The following is a 21,458-nucleotide window of genomic DNA, read 5'->3' as shown; positions in this document are numbered from 1 at the left end:
TAAAACAAAGCGATCATAATAAAGTGTGGGTCCCATACTTTATTAGAATCGCTCTTTTTTTTTATATATCAGCCATTTCAAAACCAATTTTCATCAAATAAATGTTGAATTCCTCATAGAATTACATGCTGTTTCATATTTCATAAGAGGTTTCTCATTATCTCACCAAAAAAATGTTAGAAACCTGAAATTAGGTCTCAACTAAAAAACTATGCGAATCCCTTTTAACATACGGACACAAAGACTCACTAACAATTGAATTCTTGGTCTATGTATCTCATATTTTTCAGTACATGGATCCTATGTGACTGAATTTTTGCTGAAGGTGACATCAAGATGGAGAAATTTGACAGAAATTCAATTAACTCTTAACGTGCCATGGTCGCCGAATGGCGACCTTAGTCCTGACGTGCCATGGTCGCCGATCGGCGACTAAGAAGAGCGCGAAAAACATTGGTCATTTAAGTTCTTGTGGTACCATAATACGTTACACCAAGAAACTGCCACTGATATGTACTGGTAGCTGATTAGCATAGCCATCGTTTGCACTAAAAATATGAGTATACTTGCATAGGAAAATTTTGAGTAAATACATGTTTTTTCAGCAAGATGTATTTTTTCGCGTCGGGAAAATCTGCAGAGAGCGCACCCTCTGCGAGCTGTGTATAGATCAAAATTCTCATTGATAAACCACGCGTGTGTATGCTACTGAATTTGCGTGTGTTGTCTATGCATTTCCACTCGCATTGTTCTGCTTGGGTGCTCTCCTGCGGGAGCGACTTTCATTTTGTCCCTCAAAGAGGGTCAAGCTTTCGTTCATCGGTCAAGTCTTTCATCCTTTTGTCTTGGTGAACTTCACTAATCATCCCCACGCTAGCACCTATACAAAGGAAGAACACGCTTTTGTTCTTGTCTATGCACATGTACAGTGGATGGAAAGTAGACCTGTAAACAAAGCATGCCGATTTCAATAGAGTGCGCCCTCCTGCAGTCTGCATAAACAAAAGAAGGATTAGTAGGTGCTTCCTTCTCAAGTGGACAAAAGACACTATTCCAGGACCCGGGATTTACTTTAGTTTCAAATACAAGATCTGGGACTACAGGACTCAGATTTAGGAATGAATTACCGAGGCAGAAAAAGAAATTGAAAAGACAAATTGAACTGCCAATATCTTTGGAATTATACAACTCTAGAAGACAAATCTGTTATCATTTTAAAGAGGAAATGTAGCTCTAAAACTTTCTCACAGAGTCAAGGGAGCGTTCTATTGAAGAAAAATCATGACTGACTCTTTCTTTACATACTACACAAAAATTTATATTAACTTTTTAATGATATCGATTATTTCTGCAATATTTCAGGTTCAGATAGATATTACAGCAAAGTGACTACATGACACGAAAGACCAATTATTTCTTGATATTTGTTGTGTAGAACTCAGTTCAAAACAGTCAATAGTTTCAAAGATATGACAGTTTGAAATTACATTGTCAATCCAGTTCGCAAACTTTCTGGCGTTGGGTAAAAACGTCTGGCACGTTAGGGGTTTCGGGTCTGGCACATTAAGAGTTAACTCTCTTGGTCTTTACAGAGAATCTTTCTTTGATTTCAGGTTGAAGGGTGTGGGCCCTATATGTGACCCTGCACCACAAAACAAACAAAAAGTCGCCAGACATGTATTTTCAGTTAAGGGCAGATTCTGAAAGAGCAGACTCTAAGCTTTAAAAGGACTCAATTCAAGTGGACTCCCCTAACCTAACTAACTACTGGAAAGAAAGCAAACACTCTGGAAAGGTGATGTGAACTGAGAAAAGAGGCTCTGAAGTACACGGTCTATTCAAGCGCTTAATCCCTACCAAGCTGTGCTAGCTGTGCCATGAAAGGGACAAAACACAGGATGTAAACCACAGAAGCAACAACAATGAAAGGATTATCAGATTAAGCTGAAATTAAGCATGTTCTATTAGCATGTTCTGCCCATGATTAATGCTAACTTTCAAAGTAGTAGCAGCATCCTTTCAAAAGTTATTAGACTTGAAAGTGAAGAAGGGGCAAAAAATTTGAAAACCTGAAAAGTGGCTTCTAAAGACAAACCGGATCATTCTACTCTTCCCTCAAAAAGGGTTGTACAAAAAATGCTAAAAGCACACTTTCCCATTCATGTTATGATACCAAACTGAAGAATAATATAGAAGAAGTATAACTCTTTTGAAAATATGAAAAACTCAAGATTGACTTGGTTGAACCATATCACCTTTTTTGAGTCCTCACTTAAAATCAATGGGTGCGACTTTTTGTTTGTTTTGTGATGCACGGTCACATATGATATTCTGCTGTCCCTATGTAAGCTGTCAGCTTCCTCCAAAAATTTGTAGAATTGGAATTGCACGCTGAAGAGGCAGGTTTCCTGAAAGGAAGAGTGGTTTGTGGCATTGCCTCTTGTCTTACGGGCTTTTATCCACTGATGGAAATTCTCTGAACCTCAAAGGTGAATTCTGTACGACTCTTTTGGCGTGAAACTAATGTGCTGGCTTGACTCTTTGAGAGACTGTGCCCATGCATGATTCGATTTAGTGGACAATGCCCCAACTGCGAGGGAGTGTGTGCCTTTATATGGACCTGGTGTGGCATAAACCAATCATGTGATGGACGACTTAGCACGTATCCTCTGGCTGTGCATCAATAACGGTGCATGATGGCATGAATGATCACTGAAGTTCCCTTTGAAATGACTCACAGATTCAAGCATTTTAGCTCACAAGAGTATTTTTGTGGATACAGAAGTCATGCATAGGTTGTGACGCGTGCATTCGAAAATCTGTACATGGAGATGAGCAGAAATGTGTGGTATTATAATCACAATATTTTTGTTATTTCAGATGCGGATATAAAGGATTCAAATATTTATGCACAATTTGCATTGTATGGCACATAGAACCCCCACAATGGCATGCACACCATATGTGACCCTGCGTCACAAAACCAACAAAAAGTCGCCGGACATGGATTTTTAGTTAAGGGCAGATTCTTGAAGAGCAGACTCTGATCTTAAAAATGATGTATAGCTCAATTCAAATGGACTCCCCTAACCTATCTATAAATACTAGAAAGAAAGCACACACTCTGGAAAAGTGTGAACTGAAAAAAGAGGCTCTGAAGTACAGGATCTATTCAAGCGCTTAATCTTTTCCAAGCCGTGCTAGCCATGCGATGAAAGGGACAAAACACAGGATGTAAACCACTGGAGCAACAACAATGAAGGGATTATCAGATTAAGCTGAAATTAAGCATGTTCTATCAACACATTCTGGCCATGATTAATGCCAACTTTCAAAGCAGTAGAGTTATCCTTTCAAAAGTTATTAGACTCGAAAGTGAAGAGTGTGTAAAGGATTTCAAGAAATGAAAAGGGGACTCTGAGACATACCTGATCATTCTATTCTTCCCCCAAAAAGGGTTGTAGAAAAACTGCTGAAAACACACTTTCCCATTCATGTTATGATCCCAAACTAAAGAAAAATGTAGAAGAAGGATAGCTCTTTCAGAAAATATGAAAAACTCAATATTGACTCGGTTGACCCATTTCACGTTTTTGTGTCCTCACGTAAATCAAGGGGTGTGACTTTTTGTTCGTTTTGTGATGCACGGTCACATATTGTAAACACAAGTGCATTTATACAAATTTTACAATGAAGTGATCACAAAATTTGTCATTAAGTACAGTGGATATGTGGAAACTAATTTCTCATGTTATCTTATCATTTTCTACATGCACTTGTATCATTATCACTTCCATTAAACTGTTCTGAGCAGCATGTCCTGTATGGCTATGCTGTCCTATCCTGCAACAGAAATTAGGCGTAATTAGCCCACTTTCTTTTATCGTCAAGAGTGACAGGAAAGTGCGCACTGTTATGATAGAGGCTGCGAGGGGGGTAGACCCTACAGCTTGGAGTGACGGCTCGCAAATTTTTAATGGATAGTGACGTTCATGAGAGCATGAGCGGAGATCAGAGTCACATGTAATTTTACCTAACCCTCTGCCCCTTTCAGACTAGGAGTTCTCATTATGGATATAAGCGCCATGAGCACTGAAAGGTGGACTTGTGCGCTATACAAGTACCCACTATTATTATTATTATTATTATTATCATCATCATTATTATTATTATTATCATTATATGGAAGATTTTTATGTGTCTGAATGGCCTTATATTGATATGATGTATTCATATTCATACCCACACCATGTATTTACACTCCCGTTATAACGAACACAGTTAAAACAAAATTCTCATTACAACGAAGTAAAATTTCTGGTCGCAAAATTATCATCTATTATCCTATGCTCTTTACTGTTCATCTATAATGCAACATTGAAATAACAAATGAAAACTTTTGGTCGCGAGGACTTTGTGTTTTTAACTGGAGTTGCCTGTATACCACGTCTGAATGATCTCCTATCTCTTATGTCATATAACTAGGCGGGGCTTTTTCGCAAACTACCCAGCGATTCCAATGCAGTGTGAAAAGCACAATGCGCAAAGCCCGTGCAGTTTGCACTGCTAATGGGAGAGACTCATACATATTCATGAGCTTGTCGCGAAACATGACAGTGCGCAAGGTCTGATGCTACCATATTATGATTATATTGTATATATATGTCAGGACACTGTGCCTGAATAGTCTCATATCAATATGTTTATCCATATGTCATACGTTATACATGTATTATGATAACTCGGTGTGTCTGAAACTGTAAAGTTAATACTGCTAATACCCACACTCTGAGAGTAATGAGGTATATTTTGTTGTTTTCTGTATAAATGAAGCGACATACTGAATACATTAACAGTGATTGTTATGTTACCCTGATGTACTTAAATTTGGTCATCTCACAACAGTCATACAATGTGATTGGATACTTCAACACTACTACTGGTAATTAGATCTTTTTATGGGTTGCTACGCAGGGCCCCTGTTCACTTCAAATCCACATGAAGTCAAGTGAGGTCAATCAAGTCCCCACTGAAGATTGATTAAGATATGTGACATGTACATTTGCATGTATTAGCTGCTTACAATAGTTTTTAGTTCACAAAGTGGATGTCATGGTTAGGCCTACATATTATGTAGGTAAATTGTGTATCAATCACATTCGTCTGATCAATCATATTGCTTTTATCAGGTTTAATGATAACAACAATACATGTAAATTATGTGTTATGTGTACCTGTCACAGATATAACAGAAAAGCATGAAGACAATGGAATGGGAGGGAGAAAGTTATACAGAATGGAAGAAATAAGAAGAGAAAGATGAAGTGAAGAACTGAAACATAGTAATAATCAATGGATATAGAATGGTATGGTTTTGAAGGAAGAAAGAGTTGAGAGAGACAAACATACAGCTGTATTACTCCAAGAAACCAGAAATTTGTACATTTAACACTGTGGTGATGCAAGTACCGATGATGATAAATTCCAGCCTCTTAAAAATGAGGAAATGTGTGGATAAATTTATGATTGTTGTGTATGCATTGTTCAGGGGTCTTTCTGTTGATGTTGTAGCTCTTACTGTCCACTGATTAGTTTGTCTAGTAGTGACCTCAATGCGCTCTCCTTACTAACAATCCTGATAGCATTCCTCGCCTATATGCAGTAAATGGATATCTTTCTATCTTCTGCTGCTTTTTTATCCTATGTGTGTGAGTGTGTGTGTGTGTGTGTGTGTATTTGAGAGTTACATTTAGATGTTATTAATGTCCTTGCAGGAAGACTATTTCCATTACCTTGAGGTTGTCTTCTAATCTGAACAAGAGTTGATTTCTGCCCCTCAGTGCTCTGGTCGCGCTATAGAGTCAATAGAAATAGTTGGATAAAGGAACACTGGGATTCATGTTTATAAAAGCCAACTCTAAGATCTTTGCAAACATGACACAAAATTTGACAAGTCTGATGCAGATCAGTGAAATCGTAGATGAGGATTAATCCCTTTATGAGAGCTGAAACCTGGAAGCCAGATATGATGTTTCACCATTGTATTATAAGGCCGAGTTCGTAAGGATTATTCTAACCATGATGCTGATGTTAATTTGCAAGTGATTGACTCTCCATAGCCGTGAGTGCGCCTGTGCACATCTATATGCTAGAGAGCTTAGTGTGATGGTATATTTCTTTCTTATGATGATCCTGTTTTACAGAATGTTTCCAAAACGTGTATTATTTAGATGTTATATGCCCATTTCAATCATTGCGACATATTTTTTGGCACCAGAAGATATTGTTGTCAGAAGTCGGGCTTCACAATTTTGTTCACGATCCTCCTCAGTACCCCAAATATGATCTTTCTGGATACATTCGTGTATCTGTTCCCTCCCCCCCCCCCCCCCCTTACTATTGAAGTAATATTGAAGTTGATTCTTGCAATCTTGAGAAAATACTCCATAATGAAAACTTCACGATTGTATTTTTACTCTGAATTTTATCTTGGTAACAGGTCACGATGGACATGACTTAAGACCAGACGTATCATCCTTTGTGAGTTGGAGTGGCAGCAGAAGACAGGAAGAGCCCACTGGCGAGGTAAAGCTTTGAAGCAAAATAAAAATAAAAAAGCTAAACATATATTTTGTGTATTTAGATCTAGTATGTATGGGACGTATGCGCAGCACAAACTCAAACTATTGCTTTTACACAATCATCTCTACAGCCTATATTGAAGATTGGCACAAGTACGTTGAAATCTGAAGATTTATCATCTAATATCACATTAAAGTTATTTCATAGACCAATTTTATAAACCGAATAATGCACAGGTTTAAGTTTGTGACGTTAGTGGAGATGCTGCACACACTCAGGTATGCACAATGTACGGTAGCGGAGCATGCACTCGGATGCACCTTCTAGGAGTGCATGTTGCGCCGTTGTAAATACCCTCGAGTGTGCTGCATCTCCACTAACGCACTCTCACCTGTGTATTAGTTGTATTCCAATATATGATGTCCTAACATAATACAATCTATTTTGCATGGTGTTATGTAGATCTTAGATGGACACAGTCTTGCAATGTACAAGGAATAATCTTTTTTTAAACTTTAGCCACGGAAACTTGAATCATGCTTGTGGTAAACCTATAGTATGTGAATCGATGAATAGACATCCAGGAAATATACTTCCAGTATGACCACCGTGTCCTGTTATGACAAGTCAAACTGTGGAGCAATGCCACAAGGAAAAATCTGGTTGCAATCATTCATGCATAACATTAAAGACTGACAGTCATCAATGTTTCCATGTATGGCCATATTTGTTCACTTGTCTGCACTTAAGGACACAGGAGTTTGTTTTGTGCAAAGTTCATGAGGAACTACCGTAGTTTCCAACTGTTCGAACCTGGTGCGTACTTTCAACTGTCTTGTCGATGGAGTGGTGTATTCACAGACCTCTCTTCCTTTCTTCTCTGCTCCCTCTCTTTTCTCCTTGTTCTTCACTGTCCAATTATGTTATTGTGTTCTTTATTGTTACTACAATATTTCATCTTTTATTCATGTGCTTTTTTGTTCTTTTTGTTTTGTGTGACCACTTGTGTGTATTTAAAGTATTGTTGTTGTTGTCACCATATTTTTTTAGTAGCCTGCACATGGCTTATAAAATGAAGAGTATCTGTGCCAAGACATTATTATGTTATCTTGAGTTTGAACATGTATTTCTATGCCTCTGTTTTGTACAGTACTTTAAAAACAAGTACTGTCAATGATATATGTATTTATATCAATAGCATCATATTCAATATCAAATGCTCCAAGGGTACATAGATTAATTTTGTATATTATATTGGTGTGATTTTACGAGCTGCTTTTTTCAGTCGATCACTCTTTTCCATTGCTATATTTGTATAATTATTTATTCTTTTTTGACAACTGCAAAGTGAACACTGTTTTCTCATTCTGCAATTATTTAAACATATATTTTGTGTTACACTTCATGACTTGTACTTCTTTCAAATTTTTTTTTTACAATATGAATTTACAAATGTGTACTTTGTATCATTTATTGTTTTGTTTGATGGAAATAAAGTATAAGTGAAATTGCAGTGTGCTCGGCTGGATCCCGAGCATTGAATCACGTACGTCTCGATCACATATAATTGCACTTGGCTCATAATCACCGTACCAAACTGCATAGGTTATAGCTTTTCATGCAGTACATTGTATGCACGCAGGCGAAAAATCTCGCTAAAACATAAATTAAAACTGGAGGTGCACATATATATGTATGTAAGTGCTGACGGGCAATTCTGTACAGCGGGCCTGCACTAGGCGTGGTTTTTGAATCTACTGTGATGGGCAGTGAACCAAGATTGATTCATTCAAAGAATGACCAACTCTTTTTAATATATCATGGAAGTGTATGCATATGATAAGAGTTAAGCTCAGCCTCAAATAGTAGAGTAACATCACTGATCCAGCAAGTAGTGAAAATGTCCTCGTCAACGTTCTTCTGTATCAAGCATTAGTTTGCCGTCACACAGAAGGGTAATTGAATATGTAAATGTCATTTTAACCTGTTGAAGACAGGCTGATTTTGCTATAGCACGCATTTCCCATGCAGACGCTTGCCTACATTTGTAAGTATACTCGGGACTTATCCTCAAATGGGTAATTTGCTGAGCCTGTAGGCAGCATACTGGCGTTATCTAGATTTATGGCATTTATTTTCTTGATGTTGTGTGCCATTTATGTACTTTCTGTGCACTTAAAATACAGTAGAGTATTGTAGTTTCTTCCCCAAGAGTGCATGACTCAATATATTTGGTTTTTAACTTGAATTCCATTTTTATGGCGTATCTAGCTTTCAGAGCCTTGGTTAGATGTTATCACTACTTTCCATCCTAAAATCTTTGTGGACACTACAATTATGTGCATATCTTTACATGCTATGTATATCATGCTTTTAAAATTTTTTATGAAGTTTCTAGGAATTACTTTATTTGGATTTCCTGTCAAGATTACTGATGCTATCAGTACCATGATGCATGACAGCATCATGTTACTTGCAGCCCTGTTAACTGAGGGCATTTGATCATCTACTTTTAGCTCTCTTTGTATTAGTATTTTTTTAATCATGTCCTAATTTATAATTGTCATAAGTTGGATAAAATTGGCTGTACAGAATATATGGCAATGTGGTTTGATAGGGCAAGGCAAATGATAGACATATAATTAAAGGATTAGCTCCCAGGGATCAGTCAAATGACAAATCTTTGTATGTCATACTTGTCAAGTAATAATGATGCTTACTGCAATAATGCTGGAGACAGCTGTCATGCTACTATTAGTGATAAAATCATTCTTGTTTTTATAGTGCTTAGAGAACCCTTCACTCACCTCAATGCTTCACACATTGAATGACTTGAGTTCTTAAAGTTATTTAATCAGTAAATATATTCAGAATATGACTTTTAAAACACAGTGGATAGCATCTTAACAGATGTACATTGTATATGTTCACTAGTTTTAATGCTTAGCAGAAGCTAACTTCAAAGCCTTGTCAGCAACTAGATTCATCCTAAAGGATAGTACTAAACAAGGATGTGGGCTACCAAGAGAAGTAATTGTCGGTAGCATCATTTCCCGTTTAAGAAATTTTTTTTCTGGTTGAAATGCTGGCTTATAGATCAAGCTGTTCTTGTCTACTTATTGCCTACACATGTTTTATGTTTTTTTTTTTTTTTTTAATGGTATCAGTCATCATGTAATTCTTTTCTTTTCTTTGATTTACAGAAAAGGATTTATTGATATTGTTGGGACACTTTTGCTACTAATTTGTAGGATATGCTACAGCTCTGAAGGATTTTTTTTCCAGTCACCTCTTGATAAAAAGCATGAAACAGCTTCAGTTTGACTATGGATGTCATGATAAGGACAAGTTCACCTTCAGATACATAAAGATTGAGTGAATGCAGCAATATTAGTAGAACACATCATTGAAAGTTTGAGGAAAATCGAACAATCCGTTCAAAAGTTATGAATTGTTAAAGTTTGTGCACAGTCACTGCTGGATGAGAAGACTACTACAGTGCATGATATCACATGCGCAGAACGATATAAGAAAAATATAAAGCGAATTCCACAAAAGTTGTTGTTTAAAAAAAAGTACACATTCCCTCGACTCGCTACTGACATATAAAGGGTAATAGTACTCCCCCTGTCTTTTGAAAGAGGCAAGTCAAGTGCTCAATTATTATGCAAGAAAAGTGAAAGTATGTAAAATTTTCTTTATATACTGTACGAGTTGAAATTTTCGTTGTTGTTTTTATTTTCGCGAATTTCGCGAATCGGCTTTGAACTGTGAAAACAACAACACGTGAAAATAACAACCCGCGAATAACTAAGTTCAGTTAGACCCTCACAACCGCAAAATTAACAACACGCGAAAATATCCTCCAAGTAGCAATTCGCGATAATATCTGTATGCGAAAATTTCAGCTCGTACAGTACTTTCCTTATACCGTTCTATGCACATGACATCACAAGCTGTAGAAGTCTTCTCATCCAGCCATGGTGGCACTGAAACTTCAAAAATTCATTACTTGCAAACAGATTATCCAATTTTCCTCAAACTTTCACTGATGTGTTCGACTGATATTGCTGCTTTCTCTCAATCCTTAGATATATGAAGGTGGACTTGTCCTTTAAACAAGATGCCAATGCATGCCACACATAAACCTAAGTACTTCTATTCCAAATCCATCACAATGTTCACCAAATGCGGAATGCCAGTGTGAGGGGATTTGCATCTAAAAACATACTTGCGATATCCTAATTCACAGAGCAATCATCAGAGGTAGGTGTATGTCATGAATATTCATCGCGAGTATACACTCCAGATGGAAGGGGCCATTTTTCAGTGGTCGATGCGGAGGCGATGCGGACAGACGTCATACGTAGGGATGGTCCGAAAAAAGCTCAGCCAAATGTGTCTCATTTCACTTCAAAGGGGGAAGGGTATAGCACCCAGTGTTTTGATGTTATGGAAGCTGTGGGAGTAGATGTCATTCTGTCGAGCAATATTAACACCAAGCTTCTTTAATGAGATCAAGAGTTCAAAAGGAAAGACAGTACAGAGTGAGAAAAAGAGAGGGAGAGATTTAAGGAGAGACAGAGAAGAAAATAGCTATCATTTTGGGGTGCACTCTCAAGGAAGATCTTTAAAGAAAAGATGTTGTATGAAAGCAACACTTGAATTTAAAAAAAAAAACACAAGATCTGAGTGGGAAATACATATTGATATGTCATAACTGAATGTTGCTTGGAAAAAAATGTCTTTATGCTCACTTAACAAGATTCCTGTATGCCAAGATTAAAAGAAATGCTGCATTTGTTTGGTTTTACATGGTGAAGATATTTATAACCTTGAGACATTATAGATAACAAACAGATATAAAAAAAGAGGAATAAAAGAAGATGGAGGAAAAGAGAGAAAAAAAAAAGATAATGAAATAGACACAGCTTATATCTTCATTCAAATGATTTAGGCTTAGGTGCATATGGGCCTCATCCATGTCAAGCTGTGCTTGTGATTATGGTCCCCTGTATTGATTTCTCCCATGCTTACATACAAATACAGTCTGCATTATGCTGTTGCTTTAATTCATATATGTTATTAGAGACAGTGTTGTTATGAAATTGGCAATTCCTGTATTGATTTGTCATTATACTTGAAGAAAGAAAAATTCAGAAATAAAATCAAACAAACAAAACCAAATATGCAGGAATAGCAGAGATGCCAAAAATACTGAAAGTTATATGTGACCCGCGACAACGGTTTCAGGCAAAAGTCGCAAGAGCAAATTCCGTCCTAGGCGGGGTACAAAGATTTTGACCATTATTTTTGTCGATTTAGGTTTTTTGCAGAAATCGAATGTTTGATATGTTTTCTACATCTACACTAAATTTCATAGCATAAGACCATGTTTTTCCCATCGAAAATGGAATTTTAAGCACCCTATGTTGGACTCGCACTCGTCAGTTTCGAGCCTCTTTCGAACGCCGCGCCAATATTCCCAGTGTTGCTACGGCGCAGGGTCTCGCATGCGATTGGCTGGTGTGTCGCATACATTTACATAATTCGGCTTTCGGAGACACCAGTTGCAGCGTTTGGGGAATGCTTTGTCCACGCGTGCACGATTACATGCTCCATTGTTCTTGCTATGATGGTTTATATACGCTCGCTCTGTAGTGCGTGCTCTTCGTTTGGCTTTCTATCCAAACTACATTGTGTATTCTACCGCAATGTTCGACAACGGAAGTGAAAAAAAAAATAATGTAGCATTACATAATCATGTGTCTACTTGTAGATGTAGTAAAAATTATAACAGCAGACTGACTCAATGGAAGGTAGATGAGAGGAAAGGAGCGGTCACATGTGACCAATTATATTCAAATACTACACGTCAAGATTGCACCAAACTAACGAGTCGTGTTTGTTTGTCTGTTTGAACTTAATTAGCACCACCGAACAAAGCAACATAATATACATGTCTTGTAAAAGCAAAACAAACAGGAAGCGTGACCCTTGCCAGCACGTGCAATTTTCTGCCTTCAAAAGGGTCGCCAATGATAAAGACAAATCAACCACGATGAAAACGCGATTTTATGTGTGGATTCGCCACCGCTCCTGTTACATGTCATTGGGTAATGCGTGCACCATACACACGTACATGTACACCATTCGTGCAATTATCGTATTCGCCATCTTGAAAGACGTACTGTAAACAAACCCGAGCAAAACGCATTGTTTTTCGGCTCCATACGCTGAGCTCCGAGGAAGGTGCCCGGGAAATTTGACTCTCTCAGTGAGCCAATCAGAAGGCGATGTGGTTGCTAGAGGCGGAGCTTAACATCGATTGGCACTATGGTACGGATGGGTGATTCTCCCCTCGCATCGCCGCTCGGACATTGTCTTTGAGAAAGAGGTGAATCTTCAAAGCCTGTTTTCTCGCAATTTTGTCAGGCCAACAACTTAAAAAGTGCATTCTATTTCTCTTTCTATGCCCACTTATGGTTCCGAAGAATACAAGTGTTTTATATCGATGCAAAGCTTAGGAAATGGGCAATGTGATTCAGTGAAAAAATGAATTTTCAAAATTCCAGACTTTTGCCTGAAACCGTTGTCGCCGGTCACATATGTTGCTTGAAGGTTTGCACAGAAAATGAGGGTTTCATGGAAAATACTGTCTTTTCAAATTGTATTACTACACATGGCAATTATAAGAAAGATTAAATATTGTTTTTTCCACCTAAAATATACCTTTTCTACTCCCAGAACACTGCAATGATTTTTACAATGTTGGCATCCCAGGAATAGTTAAGTTCATGGAACCATGGTGGTTTGAGTGTGTGGTTGCACTGTTTATCTTTGGTTACACTTCATTATTCTGAAGGTTTCTTCATCTGAAAAGGAAATAAAGTTTGCTAAATATTCCAAAGGTTCATTAATCTGAAAGGGTGAAATGGAATGAAGTTTCAAGTTCTGAAGGTTTGTTAGTGTGCACTTATTTTGCATTTTTGGATTTATAAACCTTATTTCATTCGTTAGATTTACAAATCTTCAGAACAACACCACAAATGTTCGGATGAAGGAACACTTTTTTTCATTTCAGATTAATATTTAAAAACATAGGTATACAGAATTTGTGTGTTTCAGAATAACAAAACTTTGGAATAACAAACCTTATTTCATTTTCGGATTAATGAACCTTCAAAATAATGAACATCACACTTATCTCAACCCAATTCTGAAATTGATGCATGCACACAATTTTACTGAATGTTAAAAAACAGCTGTTGGCGATCACATCAATTTTTTGACATATTTCCAAGAGAAGGAAATGCATTCTCACAACAACCATCATGTATGAATGGTATAGACTGGCACAAATCTACTTCGAGAATGTCCCAGCTGAAAGTGTGGCTTGGGTGTTGATTGCAAAGATGTCTGCATGGTGGGTGATATGCGTGCAAAGCTTGGAAAACTGCAGATCCGTTGTATGTTTGTTACACATTAAACAAAACAATTCATACAATGTTTAATAAATAAACACCGTGTCTAGGACTTTAAATCATGTATAGAATCAGTGAAATATTTTGCAATTTCACTTCTTTGCAATTCAAATTGTTAGAGATTGTCTTAACCTGACCTGCATTTCTTTGAAACTTTCTTTACTGTTAGTTGTAGCTTTTTTTAGGGATATATTACCTTATAAAAACCATATTCCCCAGTGTTTAGCACAGTGTGGTGCAAAGATATCAGCAAAGCAACAGACATTGATAAATGTTGTATTTGTCAAGATGCTCTTTGTATCCAAGAAAAGACAGGTTGAAATGAAAGTTATTGTGTAACAATTTTGATAGGCCAGATTATCAGTGCCATTTCACAATTCGTTAGGGGAGTAGGAACAACATCCTATACAATAACCATTCACCAACAGAAATGAAGCATCTGATCTGCCTCTTTATTCCTTTTTCTGCTTGTTTCTGAAAAAGGTTAAAAGCTACCAAACTAAACAAGAAACTTGGCTGCCATTTCAAAAGGCAGAATTGCTTCTAACCTCCATTTTCTTTAGTTGACATGTAGGTGTGCCACTTTCCAGGTCTTCTTTTGAGTCATTATGGGCATAATTAAAGAGATATTATATTCCATTCTATGCATAATTGCCACTTTTCAAGATTTTGTGCAGTGTTGTTTGAAAAACATAAGACAGCTTGATAAATTGTGGGTCATTTGCAAAAAGGAAGGAGCATGAAAGAGTGATCACATGTAAAAAAGAAAACACAGAATGGATATTCCTCGTCTGGTAGCTTGGAGCTTATATATTTTTGTCTGAAAAATCTGTTGTAAAAAGAAAATTGCTTCAAAAATAAATTTGCATCCTGCAGAGCTACAGCTTTCGTCCCTGCCTCCCCTCACCTACCTTTTATGTAGTGTGAGGAAACATGTTGAGATGATCCCTGCTTCCTTTGCCCACACTGAACCTCCTGTGTAGCGCAGAGTGACAATTATGCTAATGGGCCTGCTCTCCGTAGCTCTGTGCACTGCGCAGCGCGGTGACTGCCAGGCTCTATGAGCAATCAATTACAGGGTAAGGGAAGCAAGGCATGCTGGGATAGCTGTCGCAGGAAGAGAGGCCTGTCATCGCGGCATACACACACAGTGCACGGGGCCTACATCCCTATGCAGCTCCGCGGTCGCACAAGGAGCGCTTCTCATTAACTCCTGGCGAAGCCTTCGCCCCTACCCCTTTAGCCGCCATATTGTGTGCGTGCTGAGCCATCCATGTAGGCACACACACACAGCGGCTGCGTTTCTTTTTTTTTGTATATAGGTGTATATTTGCTATAAATAATCATCATAGTTTTTCGGGGTTTTCTAACCGTTTCTTGGTTTTCTCCATCTCTGGAATCTCGGCAGCAGTCTCATTGTAGCGAGTTTGTGTGGAAGATGATTTGGAATAGTCCCGAGTGGTCTTTATGGATGGAATGATCTAGCGAAGAGAAACACAGATGTCTGCGGAGTGGGAAAGCCGTTTGTTGTTCGGTCGAGTTCTGTCATCGTCCCTGTCACTTTATTTGTGTAAGTATTACTCATCTGTATCAATTAAATGCTTTGCCTTCTACTATATTTGTCATATAACCCACAGTACTGTCTTGAGTTAGATATCCTTCAAGCAATGTTGTATTACATACGAATTATCATAGATTTATATTGAGATGTCTTACAAAATATGTATTTGCATGCTGTTCGCCACCATAGCACAGCATAATATGCTTTGCTTCAGTTCTCATTTCTTTTTTTAATTTCTGTGTAATTATTCTATCTCTTATGATGTACAATGTATGAACTCACATAACAGTATGTTTGTACCACAATATTGTTGCTTTTACAAATAGTTTTGTTAGTTCTTCACAGCACATCCATTCAGATTGAGCAGAATTTAAGATTTTGTGCTTCTGCCTGTGTAACCTGACTTTTATCAAACTGATTCACTTTTTAGAGGTTGTAATGTACATGTAATAACAAGGAATACAATGTATTTACCGTATGCCTGAGTTTGATTTACTTTCTGCAATTTGGACATTGATAGCACAATGTTCTTGTACTATTTGCACCTGCTAATCTGTGCCTTGCAAATATATGTTCAGTTCAGTTATCTCTGATGTGTACATGATACATGTGTTATATCATTTGCAGTAAAACGGCATGGTATTATACAAACATCAACACAACATGTCTAATGACCATCTGATGTGCATCAATGGTGCATAATAAATTCCAAAAGAAACACAATGGCTTAATCAACACAATAATATTGACTGCGTCATCTACATTAAGACAGGCTGATTCAGAGACTGTACGTGTGCTATCTACCCATGATGTAGGCACACTACTACCATGACTCAATCCATATGTCAATACATAGTATGTAGGAGCCATGTCTTACAGAGAGAGAGCACTCTTTGTGCATCTTCCCCAATACTCGCTCTCTCTGGCTCTCTCTCGAATTGTGTGTATATATATACTAATGCATTATATATGTATGTGTATGTGTGTGTGTGTGTGTAGGCCCTACTTGGTACAATGCTTGGTATGTTGGCTATGTCACAGCCTTGATCTCTAGAGGCTTGTGAGACACAAACCACCAAAGGACGTCATGGCTGGGGCTCACTCAGGGGGGAAAGATGATGAACACTCGCATATTCTATTTTAGAAATCTGCCTTTTCTTCATGAAATCATAAGACATATTGTCAAGATACATTTTTGTTCTTTCTTTTTATGGGGACGGGGGAGGGATAGCATATGATATGATTTTTTATGTTAGTATGCTTAGCTTCCAATAATTGGGTCAAATGATGATTAGGTCAAGCGACATTTGGGTCCAATATGTTCGTCCCTACGGTGCTTGTCACTGTACTTCATGCATCCTCAAAAACTACTGTTTTGCTTTGATATTTTACTTTTTTGCACTGCTTCTTCTTCTTCTTGTTTTCTTTTCCACACTTTTACTGCCAGTACTACTATTATAATTACATTATTGCTGCAGCTATCACTTTTATTATTACTTATGATTACATAAAAACTGTACTTCTACTGCCAGTACAGCTTTGTCTTGTGTGTCCTACTGTCAAAACTATCATTAACCCGTTCCTTTTTGATATAGGAACCTGGTATACCACGTTCCCGTAGTGTCTTATACGGGAACCTGTATTTCCAAATTGTAGACATGATTGTCTGCATTTGTGGCATAAATTCATGTTTATTTGTGTTACAATACTGACCAGAAATATGACTTTGATTGAAAGATTAGGTTCTTGTATCAATACCTATTCTTCTTCTGTATCAAAACTATATCATTTTCATCTACAGCTGTAAATTTACCTTTTCCAATATATAGTAGTGCACATCTTTTGCTGTGAAACTTGTATGAAGAAAGTACCAATCAGGGCTGAGCTCACTAGATTTTGACTTTTGCTGACTCCATTCAAGTGCCATTATAATGTATAACAAGAGAGTTTGTGAGCCCAGCGTCCACTCTATTCATTTCTCACATCCAATCAATATTTTGCATTATTTACTGGCACACGCAATTGACTATGGAAAGAAGATACATATAATGTACATGTATGTCTTGACTGCTTTCACACAAGTAGATTTCTAACCAGTTGATTCTTTTTTAACGGGCAAAAAAACAATCTTGATTGGGGGCATTGAAGGTTCTCGGAGAATTGTAGAAGGAACAGGTTACTTCTTCCTTTGCTGCTACCTTAATTAATACCATCACCCATATGACTATCACTAATTCTATATCTTCTGTTTCACCTGCCAACTGCTACTATATCAACCACTTCTACTATTCCATTGACAATAAACCTTTGATGTATGGGTATGTTATTCAGTTTTTAATATTTGAAAAAGATGGATAGTCTTTGAGAACACAGGAAAGGCATGAAACAAACACAGTGACCATTGTCTATGAATCAACATGATAGTCAAAGAAAGTGTAAGACAGAACTTGGAAAGTGTGTTTGTAGAGGGGTTTGAGATTCAAAGGGTAAGTTATTTTGTGTGACAGCATTTATTTTTGTGGGTTATTGCAGAATGCAGCAGAAGTGATAGTTTTGGAAGCAAGGGATCTACTTTTCCTTACTTTCAGTGATTGTAGGAACATTGATAGATGCAGCCATCATGACCAAAAGAAACTATGGATTTTGTTGTTGTTGTTGTTTCTGTAACCATTATTATATCCTGTCATTGCTGTCATCGTTGTTTCCAACATGAACAAGAGTAAAAGTAGTAGTAGCGCTACAGTATGGGTAGTAGAGTATCACCATCATTTAGATCAGTGTCATCTGAAATACTCTGTAGAATATTCAAGTGGAAAGAAACTGAAATGAGCATGATTTTTTTTCTTATTGTCTGAAAATTTCTCTCAGAATTAAGGACATCTCAGTTACAAAATGCATTTAGACACACACATAGCTTTGGTCGTACACACAGACAGACACATGCACCCACACTCTATCTCTCTCTCTCTCTCTCTCTCTCTGAAAAAAGCACAGTACAATGAATGAATGGATTACTATAAAAAATAACTTGGCAGTAGAGAGTAGACCCTAAAGGGCACATTCCCTCTTCTAATTTTGCACATCCTGCCTTCCACACTCGTATCACACACCGTCATTTGCATTCTTAACATCTGTTCTACACTGACAACTGGGATATGCCCTTTGAAGGAAAAATTTTGTGCAAGCAAAATTACAGACGAGTAGGATGAACACTAAACAATAGGAAAACAAATTTGTACATCTTGTTTGCATGCATTCAAACTTCAGTCATTGTTTGTGCAATTTAAAGATGTCACAGGAGCTTTTTTATAATTTCCTTTGATTTTGCCTCAAACTGCCACCAGGTTTTTGATGTATGAAATCAAAGTTTACTTTAATATTTTCAGTGAAGTTTTACGGCCTTCTGTGTTGTGTGTAGAGAAAAATTTTTGTGATTTATTACTAAACTCTTCATGAATTATAAGATGTTACATTACATGCAACATGGTTTGTCAAATTTGCCATAAAAATGTTATTCTGGCAGATACATTGTAATTTACTTTATTCATTGAAAATAAGATGAACAACCCTGAAAATACTGAACTGGGATTCATTTCAACTCTTTATAAATATTTCTATCTTTTGCATCAAAACAATAGGTGACACAAAATAATGGATGTGCATTGTTTGATAGACTTGTTTGTAGCAGAGTACATAAGAAGGAAAGAAGTAATTGTTTCAAATAAGATATCGAACATTGAGAAAAAGATAAAGAAAGAAGTAGGGATCCCTAGGAATGCCTGTTCTTCTCAATTTTTGTGAACATTCTGCATAATGTCCTTATTATATTTCTAACATTCTCTTCACAGCTTTTTTATTGTCATCCTCATCTGCATCTTTGTGCTGTGGTCGGTAGCGGAACAGCCTCTTCAAGGGGCTCCCTCAACCGGCAAGATGCCCTCAGGATCTTGGAACTGCAAGGGTGTCAGCATCCAGAGCTCTGACCTCTCAGATGCAGGATATGCCTACCAATCCCTCTACCAGCCTGTTGTCAAGGGAACGTACCAGCATCATGAGAACCAGTCGCAACATCAGCAGAGCCGGGATGGCTTCTCCCTGGAGTCCCACCACTTTATGGACCTTTCACAGGTCCTGAAGGAGGTTGAGGATGAAGGGAGCCTCATCCCGTCTCCAACGAGGCTGGCGGAGAGGAAGCGGAGGCTGAGCAATGAATCGCTGAGTGGAGATGAGGAGGAGAGGACACAGCATGCGTCGATCCAGCAAATGAAGAACACCTTCTCGATCAGCTTGGATAGTCTGAATGAGAACCATGTGGACTCGTCTAGCAGAGTTCCTCCGGAAAGCTGCAGGATAGAGTATGACAGCGACAAGACTCCTACAGTTGACAGAAGCTTTTGGTCAGAGTCTGATGATGATAGTCCAGTGGTTGAAGGGGTCGATGATCCCTGCTACTACGACGAAAACGATCTGAGTTATCATCAGGCACTCAACATCAGTGGAGCGGTGTTGGAGACACCGACCAACTTGAACAGCTTCCTCCAATCTTCTGACCAGGATGTAGGGAAGGAAATACGTAACATTGGTGTTGTTACCGATGACTTTGAACTGGACAATGAGCTCGAGGAGGATTACATTGACGAGCAGAAGAGCTATTCCTCGCAGGATGCTGCGAGCTCGGCATCCTCAGAGAGTCTCCGATCGGCGTACTCCTTGCAGACTCCAGCATTGTCATCCAGCCCAGAGAGCTATGAGATGCTCTATCGCAGTTTTGAGGTGGCAGCCATGATGGAGAAGGAGCACAGGAAGAACGGAGTGGACCTTGATCCTCCAGAGGAGTCTTCTCTTGATATTCTGAACAAAACATCACCTAAGCTTCAGAGGATGAACTACCAAAGAGGAGGAGACACAGGATCAAAGGAAAGCTCAGATGAGTCTAACCTCTCCCCCGTGGCTGCATCAGGTGGACCATCAAATATCAGGCTGGCGATGGGTAATCAGAGTGAAATTAAGTGGTTCGACCACCGCCCATCCACATTGGACTTTGGGAGTAATAAGGCACATTCAGCGGAGGACATTAGTTCTTCGAAGGTCATCACTTTTGCTCAGCTTGCCCAGCAGCGGAAGAAACCAGTGCCTGCAGAGGTTGAGAGAGACGACCTCAGCAGCCAGGAGAGTCTGCCCCACTGGACAGAACTGCTCTCAGTGAAAGGTGCGACCTGTGCAGCCCAGGATATTCCGGGAAAGGGAGCCAAGTACAGGAGTCAGGAGCAACTCCTGGATGCCCCGCGGCGACCTCAGTCACTGCCGATCCAGCTGAGGCACCTCCAGAAACCCACCATCCGCCCTCATGTCACCCCACCACAACATCCCAGGTGTGTCACCAGGACTCTGAGTGCCCCTGAAGGATTCACTGCTGGACAGAGGACCAGCAAGTCTTGGGGAGAGCATGATGAGGGTAAGTAGAAAACTCTGTCAGCCTTTGCGTGCAGGTATGGATGCCATCAACTTTCATGTCGTTTTCTGCATGTAACTGTTGTTTTACACTGTATACTTATGCAGTGGTTATTTGAATTCCTCCAAACTGATCAGTTGCTAATAACAATGATGAAAACAACTTGATGCAAGGATCATTAATTTGAACAATGATTCTGTATTCAAAAAATTTCAACTGTGTTTTTGAAGTTCCTTTGAAAGATTATGTATGTCCTAGCTTTTGGTGAGCATAGCTCTTTTTTTTTCTGAAAGGTATTAGAAGTGAATTACTCAAAGAAGTATCTACAGCATGTTTAAAGGCAAGTTGTATTTATAAATATTAGAAGGAGAATGTTGTG

General features: G+C 38.3%; 1 protein-coding gene across 3 annotated transcripts in view; it reads left to right on the top strand.

Annotated features, from left to right (window-relative positions):
• Positions 1-21,458, top strand: part of LOC139710501 (uncharacterized) — a 112,211-nt gene that overhangs the window by 10,142 nt on the left and 80,611 nt on the right. For 2 of the 3 annotated variants that reach the window (XM_071622436.1, XM_071622444.1), the window contains exons 2-4: positions 6,500-6,585; positions 15,475-15,636; positions 19,476-21,082. In XM_071622436.1, coding sequence (XP_071478537.1) covers positions 19,561-21,082 — 1,522 coding nt within the window. In that variant the 5' untranslated portion in view covers positions 6,500-6,585; positions 15,475-15,636; positions 19,476-19,560. Of the gene's footprint in view, positions 1-6,499; positions 6,586-15,277; positions 15,637-19,475; positions 21,083-21,458 lie in introns of those variants that run through there. The other variant, XM_071622426.1, reaches the window with a different exon arrangement.

The sequence above is a fragment of the Diadema antillarum genome, unplaced genomic scaffold (assembly GCF_040938485.1).
Source record: "Diadema antillarum isolate AM-2024a unplaced genomic scaffold, OU_Dant_1.0 scf00000038, whole genome shotgun sequence".
NCBI classification, from domain to species: domain Eukaryota; kingdom Metazoa; phylum Echinodermata; class Echinoidea; order Diadematoida; family Diadematidae; genus Diadema; species Diadema antillarum.
Note: the sequence above shows the minus strand (reverse complement) of the source record. Positions and strands in the feature narration are given on the sequence as shown.